General features: G+C 45.7%; 1 protein-coding gene across 4 annotated transcripts in view; it reads left to right on the top strand.

Annotated features, from left to right (window-relative positions):
• The window catches only part of GNG12 (G protein subunit gamma 12), a 123,948-nt gene extending 110,865 nt beyond the window's left edge, over nucleotides 1–13,083 (top strand). For all 4 annotated transcript variants that reach the window (XM_027114030.1, XM_027114029.1, XM_027114031.1 and 1 more), the window contains 2 exons: nucleotides 6,541–6,658; nucleotides 9,076–13,083. In XM_027114030.1, the coding sequence (XP_026969831.1) occupies nucleotides 6,566–6,658; nucleotides 9,076–9,201 (219 nt within the window). In that variant the 5' untranslated portion in view covers nucleotides 6,541–6,565 and the 3' untranslated portion in view covers nucleotides 9,202–13,083. The remainder of the gene's footprint in view (nucleotides 1–6,540; nucleotides 6,659–9,075) is intronic.
• The last annotated feature ends 531 nt before the right edge of the window (nucleotides 13,084–13,614 follow it).

Raw genomic sequence — 13,614 nt, 5'->3', positions numbered from 1 at the left:
TGAATCAGATTTTCTTTAACAAATGCCCCAGGTGTTCTAGATACACAGTTAAGTTAGGAACCAGCTGCTCAGGCTATGCAGCTCTCTCCTCTGGATTTATTACCCAGGATTGCCTCATTCTCATGGCTCCCTGCCAGCTTCGCTAGGGCACAGGAGGATGATGGGACCATCCTGCATCTTTAGCAGTAGTCCTACCTGGAATCTGGGGCAGTCCTTCTTTTAAATAAGAGCAACCAGCTCTCCTTCGCTTAGATCTTCTCTCAAGGCCATTGAACTCCCCACTTCTACCGTCATTGCTATGGAAACCACCTATCTGAAGGAGCAACAGGTCCTAAAGGGAGGCCTTGTCTTCTTTGTCCAGTGCTTCTGGCTGACGCTTGGCCTTGCTTTCTCCCGATTCCTTCCTTGTGTCTTTGATGTTCAGAGGCCTGCAGTAGAGAGTGGCGATGGAGAGGATGACCTTGAGAGTCAGGTGGCCCTGAGTCCCAGCTCTGCTACGTAAATCAGCGTGATCTTCGGCAAGATCTTTTAACCTCTCTGTGCTTCATCTATAAAGCAGAAATGATAAAAGAATTCATCTCTAAGAAGATTAAATGAAATGATTCTTGGAATTTACTTACCTGGCACATACTAAGTACTCAGTAAGCGGTGGTGGTTTTTTGAATTTTATCATCATAACGATAGCAATAACATCTTCATCACCATCATCATTATTCAGTGACATGTGCCCTGGATGTCAGGTAAAATCTACTAATCAAAGATACCAGACAAAGACTTCAAAGGGTTATTAGCAAGTTTAAAAGCATCTGCCTTTAGAGGAAGTGCTCTGTTGAGGTTTTGAGAGAGAATTGTTCTCTTTCTTTTTCACTGCTGATTCTGAGCCCACACATACTTCTCTTAGAAAGGAACATCACTGTCACTTCGCTGTCTCTTCCCCACCGCAAAGCACGTCTTCCACCGTTCTATGCAGCCCTCCCTCATCTGTCCGTCTTATTTTCCATCCCCCCTAGGCCAGCAGCTTGTTCCTTGCGCTCTGTGTTCTCGGAACTGGACAGGAGCAGGGCAGGACATGCAGCCAGCCAGTCACAGGTTCAACTACCCTTGACCTCATTGCCTGCGAGCTTTGTTTGGGGTCGGGGTTAGGACTACACCTTGTGAATTCTGGGGGGGATACAACTCAGCTGATAACGCTGGGAGAGGTAGTTTACTTTCCCACTCCAGGAGGGGGGAACACGTCAGGGCCTGCGGGTGCTCAGAGGGCTTCCCACGGGCTGTGATCAGCAGATGCAGCTACCAAGCGCTCAGCAGGCGTGTCCTCTGTCTTTACTACACTCACATGCTTATTTTATCTGATGCCTTAACAGTCCTTTGAGATAGAAAAGTAGTATTATCCCCATTTTTCCCATGAGGAAGTTGAGGCTTAGATAGGCTACAGGTCCCGCCCAGGGCACCAAAGGTAAGAAGGGGCAGGGGCAGGGATGAGTCCAAGTCCCCTGGCCTAATCCTTGAGCATGTCCCAGGAACTAAATATCCGAGGCACAGTGTAAAGGCTGTGCCACAAGTTCAAATAGAGGGCCTGGCAGGTGTGCCTCTGCTCAGATCCAGCCCACTTGTGTAAGATTTTCTGATTTTTCCAGAAATTTTTCTGTTTAAGGTGAAATCTCTTCATTTTTCAAGTGTTGACAATTAAAACACACACACATTCTCTCTCTCTCTCTCTCTCTCTCCCCCCCTCCCCCTCTCTCCCTCTCTCCCTCCCTCCCTCCCTCCATCCATACACACACACACAATTTAGTTAACCCTCTGTGGGATCCAGCCAAACACATCTGCAGTCTGCATTCAGCCTGCAGGCTCTGATAGAAAATAATAAGTGTTCCTGAGAATAGAAAACCGGTTCTTAGGGGCCTGACTGTCCACTCCCTGAACTCCTGCCAAGACCCTATCAGTAGATGTTGCTACCTGATCACATTACCTTGAAACTCTTCTTTTACTGTCTGAATTTTTCCCTTGTTTCCCACTGAACACGTGGTTTTCAGTATTAACCAGCCTGGGGGCCCAGCACTGGTTACGTGTCTGTGTGTACCGGGTGCACCAGTGCCAGGCGCTCCGGTTTGTCTTTCCAACAAGCCTGTGAGACAGACTGCTGTCCCCTTTGGCAGAGAGCTGGGGTAGGACATTGATGGTTGAAGGCAGGATCAGAGGGTAAGTGGTAGCCTGCTGGCTTTTTTTTTTTTTTTTTTTTTTGCAGTCTGCTCTTTCATTACAGCCACAAGGGGTGTGTTTGCTCAGAAAGTTGGCGTCACTCCAGTGATTCAGTTACTGGCCAGGCCATGATGACTTGTGATTCAGATCCTGGGGCTTCCTGGTGCCTTCCCCGCAGAGTATGCTCTGTGACACACTTTCCATCCCCACCCTCCTCTCCCTGCTTCAGGCCCCACTAGACAAAGATTAAAATGCCCACATTTCCCTAAAGTGACATCTTGTTCCTAGGAATTTCTAGGAAACTGAGAATTCAGATGAATAATAGCATTAAAACCAATGCAAAGTATTTGAATAGCTAAATACTACTTATGTTTATTCAAATCTCTCAGCCACATGTAAAAGTGGAAACAAGGCTGCGGACGCAATAGCCAGAGTTTTATCAAACCTGGGTGTCTGCACAGGCAGGCACAGGCCTGGGCCCTTCTGGGTGGGTTATCCAGTGACTCCAGAAGTCGACCTCAGTCCTTGCCTAATAGCCACAGCGAGAACATTCTCACTTAGCTTATGGATATGAGAGGGGAGACCTGTCTTCCAGGGCACTAGACAGACAAGCAGAGGCCTTCTGCACCAGAAGGGGTGTTGCACAAACGTGAAGCCATCAGCAAGGCCACAACTCCAGGTCATGGAGTGTCAAGGTCGCCCTTGATGAGAACCACATTGTAGACTGTTCAGTGATGTTCAGAGCGTTTGCAAATCAAATTAATTGGAATTGCGTCCTTTCCTTGATACAATAGGAAGTGTGGCTTCTGGGGTGGAGAGGCTTAAAAGCTAGTTCAAGGCTCTGAGCTGGATTAACTTGGAGCAAGTTTTTCTAATTTTGGTTGCCTCATCTATAAAACAAGGATGAAAGAGTAATTTACCTTTCAGGCTGAGAGTGAGGCTTCACAGACGAATGCAGATGAAAGTATGTGTGTGCTCTAAGGTCCTATACATCGGGCGCTGTTTGTCTTGGAAGCTATTTTTGGAGTAAGAATAACGCAAGTTTTTTATCCAAGTAGTAGCACAAACAAACAACCAGACATCCGTGCATTGAGGGAAGACCAAAGACACCCTCTGAGGGTGCAGAGAGGCTCAGAGATGTTTGTGTCCCAGCCTCTCGGTCTGGTTCTGCCCCAGCCCAGCTGTTGAGGCAATGCAGAGCAGCTGCAAGTGGGGAGGACGTCCTCAGCAAGACCTCCTGCTCCTGTAAACACCACCCACCGCTCAGACGTCAAGCAGCCGTGACCCTGCTTTCGTACACATGAGGCAGCTCAGCCCACCGAGTTCCTTGAAGAGGTTCCTTAAGTTAAAACGACATGATTTTGATTTGACTTCTCCATTGGACGCGTGTTATCATAAGTTGTTTTTTTTAATTTATTTATTTATTTATTTTTGCTGTGTTGGGTCTTCGTTTCTGCACGAGGGCCTTCTCCAGTTGTGGCAAGTGGGGGCCACTCTTCATCGCGGTGCGTGGGCCTCTCACTATCGCGATTTCTCTTGTTGGGGAGCACAGGCTCCAGACGCACAGGCTCAGTAGTTGTGGCTCACGGGCCCAGTTGCTCCGCGGCATGTGGGATCTTCCCAGACCAGGGCTCGAACCCATGTCCCCTGCATCGGCAGGCAGATTCTCAACCATTGCGCCACCAGGGAAGCCCAAGAAATTATGTTCTTTACCAGTGGCCCAGCGTACAACTTTTTCTAGAGGGATCCCCAGCAGAAGGGAGCGGGAAGCTATCTGAGGGATAGGGAGGGGGCTCTCTGTGAAGGAGCAGGTCAGAACACAGATGTCAGAAGTGGGGAAAGCTGTAAGAGCCCCAAGCTGGCAAGCATGAACTGTGAACCGCTGGCTGTTTATAATCGCGACTATAATACAGTCAGGAAGTAAGTCGTCCGTGTACCAGATGCAAAGTTTCTCACCAATTTTAGGAGGACCTACCCAAGCATTTTATAACTAAAGCCAAATTGTGGTCTATTTCCTTACAGCTGTGTGGGTGGGAGGAGCCATGGCTGACCCAGTCCTGATACGTGTGTGAAATGTGCTGCAGTTACAGGAAAACTTGCTCAGGCCTTGGAAACTTTATGCCCTAGAGGTTGAGAAGAAGAGACTGCTTGGCGTTATTTTCCTGCAAAGGGAACATTTAGAAAGTCCTAAGGGTGCAGCCTGGAAACCACAGGCCACTCAGAAAGGGTGTCACGTTCGCATTCTGAAGGCTGGGGGCCAATCCTCAGAACCGGCGCCAGCTGGCAGGGGAGCCCAGTTTAACATGCTACAGGGAACAAAATGAGGACCAGCGCGCTGTGAATCAGGGCACTTCAAACTGTTCGCAGAAAGGCTGCCTGCTGCCTTAGACCCATTTCAAAGGCTCTGTTAACAGGTGCTTGCTGGGAGCACAGAAGGGCTGGGCCAGACCGCTGGGTGTGTGCAAAGTCGCCGGGAGGAGACCCTCAGCCTCTCCTTTGGGTGGGGCAGGATGAGTGCGGAATCTGAGGAGGAGGCAGCTTGTCTGGAAGTATGTTGTAACCGGGTCGCCCAAGGCAAGGCCAGCGAGCCCTGCCACACTACGGCTCCTCCCAATTTCCTGCAGGGCTTGGGCTCCCTTATGCTAGGGGAATCCTCAGAGGCTGTTTCCAGCCATTCTATTCTGCCCTGACACCAGAGTGCAGCAGAATTGCCTGGGGCCCATGCCCACAGCCCACCCAGAGCAGTCTGTCAAGACGCCTGGAGGCCCATTGACCAGGTGGAGGCAGGTAGGTACACAGAGGATTCCCATTCATTGTGCTGCGTGTGACCCCCAAGGATAAATTCAATAGCAGCTGCTGTGTATGGAGTGCCTTGGTCCTATGCAAAACACTGCATGTGCACCAGTGAATTGAATCCTCAAAAACAGTAGTATCCCTATATGACAAATGAGAAAACATGGGCTCATAGAGGTTCAGTAACTGGAAGAGGTAGGGTCCAAACCAGGAACATGAAGCTTGCTGATTAGGCTGGACTTCAAAGTTCCGCACGCAGTGAAAAGCACAGTTTTATTTGGGCATTTGATCCAAAGCTGCCTCTGACTTCAGAAGGTACAAGCCCTGCCCAAGTCCTTGAACTCAGCATTCTGAGTGCAGTAGAACTCGGGTGGACACCGCAGGAGCTGTGGGTGGCTGTTTTCGGAAGCCTTGTCTAACGTAAGCCTTTATGGCAGATATGCCTTGTGCACCCGCGGCCCCTCCAGAAGGTTGAGTCAGCCTGCGTTTGCTGCTGGTGCCACGGCGCCCTCAGACGTTGCTGAGTCCTTGCCTGGCGCCGGCGAGGCACACCTACTGTCCACCTGCTCTGACTCATAAAACTGCCAGGGCTGCCAGCTCTGCGATGTCTTCCGCCACCGTGCCGAGAGAGAACTTAGCCACATATGGCAGGGGCACCGGGCAGTGCTTTTCCCCAGCCCGCCTTCCCCTTGGACTATGCCATTGGGCAACTAGACCGGTCGAAGCTCAAGGTCCGGGATGTTTCCTTTGTTTTCACCGGGAGAGAGAGGCAGAGGGCAGGTCCATGAACATGTGATGGGGGTGTGGGATTAGCCAGTGCCCTGGCCACCAGGATGAAGCCAGAGAGGTCAACGAGGTGGGGCAGGGGGGGAGGTGCTGATGTAATTCCATTAAATATTTCAGGCTTGAGGCTGTATCCTATGTGACTTTTGCTGTGGATCTGTCATTGAGAGTCTTTCAGCTGAAAGGTTCCCACTTTTTCCTGAATAAAGGCTTCCTTATCTGCCTAACTTTCTCCAAACGACTGCAAATCTTGATAGCACCTAAAAATGCACCCTTTGTGCAGAGTTCTCCAGAAGCACTCTCTTCTGCCCTTTTCTGTTGCCAGGATTTTGTATCAGTGTAATAGTTGGGTAAGAGAGCCAAAACGAAATGAAATCAAACCTTCTATTAACGTACAGGGCAGTAATGTTAACCTGCACGTGGAGCATGGCCCGCGTTGGCCGGAGGCCTGGTAACTACCACAGATGTGTGTGTGTGTGTGTTTGCTTCCCCTTAGAAAACGCTACTTTATGCTGTATATGGGGCGCATGGATTAAACTACTAGTAGTGGGTTTCTGCAGAGGAAAGATTCATGAAGGTGCTCAAAAGGATTACAAGCTTAGAAACTGAGACCGCCACTCCCATTGCGGAGGGGCTTTGTGGTAGCAGCCTCCAAGAGGCTGTGGTGACCGGGAATGCATCCTTTTCCCCTCAAAGCATTATGAAGGTCTAAGCAACTTAAAGATGACAGTTCTTCACCTTTGACAAAAAAGTTCTCTTCAGATTTCAGGTGAAACCGTAACTGAAGATGTCGACCAAGACAGCCAGCACCAACAACATCGCCCAGGCAAGAAGGACTGTGCAGCAGTTGAGAATGGAAGCCTCCATCGAAAGAATAAAGGTAAGAGCCTTGAGTGGGTCAGACGTGTTTTCTGACCGGCTCCCTCTGCCCTCCCAAGGCCGGGCCACATTTCTGAGAAGGTGGATGCCATGTAATTGGGCCAGGTGCCAGGCTGTTCCCTGAGCCAGCTGAGAGCCTCCGAATCTTAACTTTCATTTCAACGTAGCACTGGCGATACAAAGTGTCTGTGTGAGGCTCTGTGTGGACAGAAAACCTAAAGCCGGTGACAGGATTTCCTGAGGACCTGCCTTCCCTGAGCGCACATGGTCGAGCCCCCTCTGTCACCATGTTCTCCCTCGGGACAGGGCTTCCAGGTGGACTTTATAAACACCCTCGTCATCCCTCTGGAATGTATGAAGTGTTCTAGAGTTATCAGTGCAGCCAAGGTGGCCTTGCATAAGTCAACACCCAGGTGTCCTTTTTAGGAGAAGGTGGGTTTTTCAGTGTGTGCAGACTTGGACAACCACAGTCTGCAACCCAGGGTAAGTATCGCCAGCCTTAGTTGAGATCTGGAGGAAACCAGAAGGCATTTGTTGGGTCACCTGACTTTGACGTCTTTTCCCCCCAGACCCTCAGAGAGGGCTAGGCGGTGGGTGCCTTGGAATGTTGTGAGTAATGGCCGTCTCCTAGATACTGAAGCAGTCACCTGATAAATTCCTCTGGGCCTAGAGATAGTCACCTGTCTTCAAAACAGGAGACTGAAAAAAAAACAAACAACAACAAAAAAAAACCAAAAAAGCTTCCCTGGTGGCGCAGTGGTTAAGAATTTGCCTACAGGGCTTCCCTGGTGGTGCAGTGGTTGAGAGTCCGCCTGCCGATGCAGGGGACACGGGTTCGTGCCCCGGTCCGGGAAGATCCCACATGCCGCGGAGCGGCTGGGCCCGTGAGCCATGACCGTTGAGCCTGCACGTCCGGAGCCTGTGCTCTGCCAGGGGAGAGGCCGCAACAGTGAGAGGCCCGCGTACCGCAAAAAAAAAAAAAACAGGAGGCTGCCTGTGCCCCTGGCCTGAGGACACTTACCTGATTATTCTAACGGGACTTCTGAACAGGGTGTGGTATTTCCATTTTTAACTCATGCCGAAGTAAGGTACTGCATCTTCCCGTGCTGGCTTTGTCCCCCTTTTTATTCCCCCAAGTCCAGTCTTTACCAGTAAATCTTGAAGCTCTACTAGAATTTGGCTCTATTCTGAGTTTTGGCTCCGAGCCCATAATTCGGTTCTTTAACTCTGTTCTGCATTCTAATCGATTTGTCATTGGATAGAAACTAAGATACAACCTTCCTTTGAATCACAGACACTTTTCTTGTTCCCCTCCCCACTCCAGCTTTTTATTTTGAGAAATTTCAAACCTGTGGAAGAGTTGTAACAAACACCCATATACTGTTTACCAAGGTTCACCAATTATTAGCATTTTACCCACTTGTTTTCTGTCTCTACACACACACACACACACACACTCACAAAACTGACATAATTTTTCTTTAAATTTGTTGCAAGTTATTTGCAAACATCGTGACGCATCACCCCTAATACTTCACCATCTGTCTCCTAAGTATAAGGGCATTCTTCTGCGTAACCACAGGACAGGGATTACATTCAGATCAGCTGCTCATAGTATCTAACACATAGTCCAGTTTCCAAGATTCCAGGCCACTCACTTTTCAGAATGGCCTACACTTTAGATGGGATTGTTTGCTGACGATCAAATTCAGGCTAAAAGTTTGGGCAGAAAGACTAGCTGGCTGGTGGCAAGTCTTCTGCACTCACTCCAAGAGACATCTGATGTCAGTTTGATCACTTGGTTAAGGAAGGCCTTATCTGCCAGATTTCTCCATTTAGAAGTACCTTTTCCCTCTTTAAGTAACAGATAATCTGGGAGTGATACTTTGGTTATCCTGTTCTCCAACAGTCTTCCACCCAGTGGGTTAGCATTCAACTACCTTTCAAGTTTGTAAATATTTAAAAAAATTTTTTTTTTATTGAAGCATAGTTGATTTACAGTTTTGTGCCAATCTCTGCTCTACAGCAAAGTGACTCAGTTATACACATATAGACATTCTTTTTTTATATATTCTTTTCCATTATGGTTTATCACAGGATACTGAATATAGTCCCCTGTGCTATACAGTAGGACCTTGTTGTTTATCCAACCTATATAGTAGTTTACTTCTACCAACCCCAAACTCGCACTCCATCCCTCTCCCTCCCCCCGCTCCCCCTTGACAACCACCAGTCTGTTCTCTATGTCTACGAGTCTGTTTGTTTTGTAGACAGGTTCATTTGTGCCATGTTTTAGATTCCACATATAAGTGACGTCATACGGTATGTGTCTGTCTGACTTACGTCACTTAGTATGATCATCTCTAGTTGTATCCTGTAAATATTTTCTTTGTTTGCTTTGGTCTGTCTGCACACCAGGTTTCAAAGGCATCAGCGGACCTCATGTCCTACTGTGAGGAACATGCGAGGAATGACCCTCTGCTGATGGGGATACCAACTTCAGAAAACCCTTTCAAGGATAAAAAGACCTGCATCATCTTATAGAGGAGTAGTGAAGTGGTTCCTCCCCTCTTCTCAACAAAGCAAACGATGAGCAGCTCCTTGAAAAGATTTACCTTCGGCTTATTTGGTAACCACTGCTAATAACTAAAATGCTCTTAAGTAACTTGGAATCATGGACTCTGAAGTCTTTGTTTTCCAAGTTGTCCTCTCTCTAAAATGCCCTTTAATGAATTAATAGAGAATAACAATCTTGTTTTCCATTCGTTAACTCTGGTGTCATATTGGGTTACTGCTGAAGGAAAGTTGGTCTGGCCTTTTAAAAAAACAAATATGTGAATGATCCAGTTAAGACCTAAATTACCTAAGGACTCGTCTCGATTAAAATGCCAAGAATAACTTGTCCTAAAGCCTTTCTCTCATAGTATATTCTTAATAGGGTTATGCCAATCTGTACAGTATAGGTGGGTGAGGAGTGTTTTGTGTATATATATATGTGTGTTTGTATATACACATCTCAAAGCTTATTTCCCTATTAAAGTGTCTCTCTCTCCAGACCATCAGTTCAACTCCAGAAGAAGTTACACCTTTATCTTGAGCTGTGTGTGGGTAGAATTAAATTCTTTTCTCATAGTTATTGTACAAAAAGTAAAGAACACCCTGAAGACTGCATTCATTGTAATTGAGTAATGAAGGCATCTCTCTCCTCTTGAAATCGTGCTGACCTCTTAGGCTACAGTAAACTGTGCCAATTAAAATTTAAAAACTGAACTAAAAGCCCTTTTATGATATGACTATTAATTCACCAAGGGCTTTCGGGCTTCAGTGATCCTGCATCTAGAAAAGGGGAGGAGGCCCTTGGGGAGTACCCTGGGCAGCTGTGCCCCAGGGCTCACGTTCTCTGGAGCAGGGGTAGACACCTCTGAAATTTCCACTCTAACGATGGGAGCGAGACAGAGCAGCCGTGAGCCGGGCCAAGAGAAGAGCAGGAATGCGTGAAAAACAGCTGCTCTCCTTGGCCCAACTTTGTGATTTAGCTCACTTTCTCTGCCTCCCCTCTATCTATCTTTCCTCTGCCACCAGAGCACGTCCTCAGAGGTAATGTTCACCTCCCAGCCCCAAGTGGGCAGATCATGATGGGGAAGAAACATACATACAGAAAGAACGTAAAGGTATCAGACACTTACTTACTTAAGCTCTTTTCAAATACCTGCAGCGTCATCGTCATCCCTAGCTTGTCCTCACACCATCTGAGAGAGGCTAGGATCCAGTGGTTCGCTACCTGGGCCCACGGTTCCAGCAGCTGGGTGTTGGGCTCATTGATTTTCCTCTGGGCATGATGGTCCTGCCACACATCCTCAGAATTTGCAGTGGGGATGCCAAAAGAAGGCATCTCCTGTGGCCAGTGGGTATGTTAACTTTATCAAAGAGGAAGAGAGGGTCTTTTAAAATGCTTATTTATGGGCCCAAAGCATACATTAGACCTTTGATATTTTAATTCAGCTTCAGTTCATTAAAAACAACTACTAATGAACAATTTAAAATATTCTCAGAAAGGATCCCTCCCCAAGAAGGAATTATTTACAACGGTTTTCCCTAGTTCTGTACAGTCCTGCCCTGTAGTGCAAGCCCCTTTTAAAATCTGATGTCTGAGCTTTGAGTATTATGCTGATTGTGGGTGAACAAATGCACTACTGTTTCCAAACTGCTCAAATATATTCTGTATTTCTCCAAGTCACCTGCCTATTCAGCATTGTGAACGGCCCTCACTCTTCCAGGACCATGTGGAAATCACGCCACCGCTGTTACCCTCTTGTCATCTATGCTTAGTTCTGCAAAACGCCCAGTTTCCAAGTAAATTATAGGCACCTGTTGGAGAGAGAACAGTTTTTCCTTTCAAAAGGTGATATTTGAAATGTACATTAATAAGACAACTTTACAGCTTCACTTAATGAGACATTCTTTTTTTATAAGTATATTTTTCTACTGATAGTTTCAGAACACTAATCTTATTTTCACTCTGATTTTTACCATGTTTCTTTAAATATTTATAATGTAGCTTGTTACAAAATATTTTCGTGAAATTACTTTTATTATACTGCTATGTACACATTTTTGGTAGCAAGCGTAGTTTATGCTTTAGTACTAAAACATGTTCTTTTACCTAACAGAAAACAAATATGGTTTGCTGTATATTTGTTAACATGCCTGTAGTGGTAAGGAATGGACTTGAGGTCCCAGGAGATTTCATTTTTATTTTTTGCTGGCCAGATATCATAAAGGCTACGAGTATGAAAAATCATGTAACTTCCTAACCAGGTATAGGGTATGTTTAAGAAAAGTGATATCAAATCCTTTGATGCTGGACCCGAGGGGGAGAAAAATTGTAGCTAAATGTTGATTTACTTATAACTAGACATCTATGTGAGAAAAATATAATATATGTATACATATATATGATACGCAGAAGTCACTTTTATTTATCAGGCTTTATTCTACTTGTAAAGCCACAGTTCATTCAGCAGCAACTGGTTTTTGATAATGACAGACAAATGCCCAGTGTGTGTTATTTTTTCCAACTACCACTATAATGACACACCTAATCACTTACGTGCATGCAACTCCTTGCCTTCATATCTATGAAGCTATTTAAATATGTTCACTCTACTTTGTCTGTAATGCTGCTTCTGTTAACAGTGATCTCTTCTTCCATGCTTATATCTTCATTAGCGCATCGTAAATCTGTCCAATTGAGGCCTCAGGACCATGGCAAGATATGCTAGACAGAATTTCATGACTCCAAAGTATTTTACAGAAACACTTTTTTTTAACTAGAGAAACACTTTCTATACCAGGTGGTTCACAAGCTATAGGTTTTTTTCTAAATAAGAATCAGGTTTTTACATTTCTTTACCTTATTATTAAAATGAAAAGTGCCATGCTTACCCTTTAAAGGAAAGACCTGATTTGCTTTCTCCCTATTGGGACTACTTCTGTGCTTTACTAATCTTTCAACTATCAGAAAAAAAAAATTATACCAACAATTTAGTAATTTTGAGGCATAAGGTAGTTAGTTTAGGTAGTGCAGGATGTGCCAAACTTTCCCTTCAGATTCCTTCTTCTCAGTCAGTTTGCACCTAAGAGAGTGTCATCTGAGTGATTACTCCGAATTTTAACAGCTATATAGTCCCAAGAAGTAAATCACAGTACATGTCAGTCCTTTCTCAATAAACATAATACCAGAGTGTGTTAGGACTTGTATTGACCTTTTATGGTAGATCTGTTAATAGGAAAAAAAATACATTGAATCAAGTAGAATTATCTGTATGTTAAAATAGAACACTTACCTAGAGCTGGGTGGCCTGGATCATTCGTTGTCTAGCCAATCCTGTGTCCCTGTGTTGTGTGACTTTGAACAAGGCACTCCATCTCTCTGGGCCTCCATTTCACCATCTGTAAAACGGGGCTTGAAGTAGATGATGGCGGAGATTCCCCCTGTTCCATCCAGCAGCCTATTACCCCTCTACTGGTCCTGCCAACATGTTGGTGCTATATGCTGCTTCAAATATAGAATTGGTTTGTCTATTGTGTGTGCTCATTTAATAGCTTATGAAAGGCCTTTTTGTTATATGGCTTTTTTTTCTAGTTTTATGGACTTGATTACTGTAATAATGTCTTGTTTATAGCCATGTAACTATAAACATACATTCTCCTGATGTCTCAGTAAATTTGCATTTGGTATATAGTTGATGGAATTGTTGTTTTATAACATTCTTTGACTACTCATCTGTCCAGCATCTTATTAACCTAAACATTGTGATTATTCTTTGGAAATCTGTTCTGCAGAAAGAATAAAAGCATTTACTTGATAGCTAACATGTTCACAGATTTGAAAGAAGTTTCATTAAAGCACTGTTGCTCTCTTTACTGGATCAGTGCCTCCTTGAATCTTCCTACTGTATTTTGCTCAATAAATTAACAGAAGACCAATTCTCTTCCCCTTTTCCTGCATTCATTCAGTTAACATTTTCTGAGCACCTGCTGAGAGCCAGGTATGGAACTCAGGCTCTGATTACACTCAGATGAATAAGGCTCACACCAGCCCGTGAGAAGCTCACAGTCTAGGGCAAGGAAGGGTGGGAATAACCAATATATAAACTATTATAGTACCGTGTGCAAAGTGCCTGAACTCAGGTGAACACACAGTGCCGCAAGAGCCCAGGGGAAGGAGGGCTACCTCTGTATCAGCAAAGTCTGAGAAGGCTTCCAAGGGAGGTGGTGTTTGAACTAGGTCTTGAGAGACGAAGAAACCCTGTATGTGTTGGAATGAAGTCTTGGGAGGGAATGACAGGAGGAGGAGAAAAGTGAGCTCAAAGCTAGTGTGCAGAGCATCTCCCATACCACTTACCCTGCAAGCAGCCGGAAGGCAGTGGAAGTTGTTAAGGAGGAGTGGCGTAG

Source organism: Aethalodelphis obliquidens, unplaced genomic scaffold, assembly GCF_003676395.1.
Source record: "Aethalodelphis obliquidens isolate GAN/ISIS:26980383/991018 unplaced genomic scaffold, ASM367639v1 scaffold13, whole genome shotgun sequence".
In the NCBI taxonomy this organism is placed as follows: Eukaryota; Metazoa; Chordata; class Mammalia; order Artiodactyla; family Delphinidae; genus Aethalodelphis; species Aethalodelphis obliquidens.
Note: the sequence above shows the minus strand (reverse complement) of the source record. Positions and strands in the feature narration are given on the sequence as shown.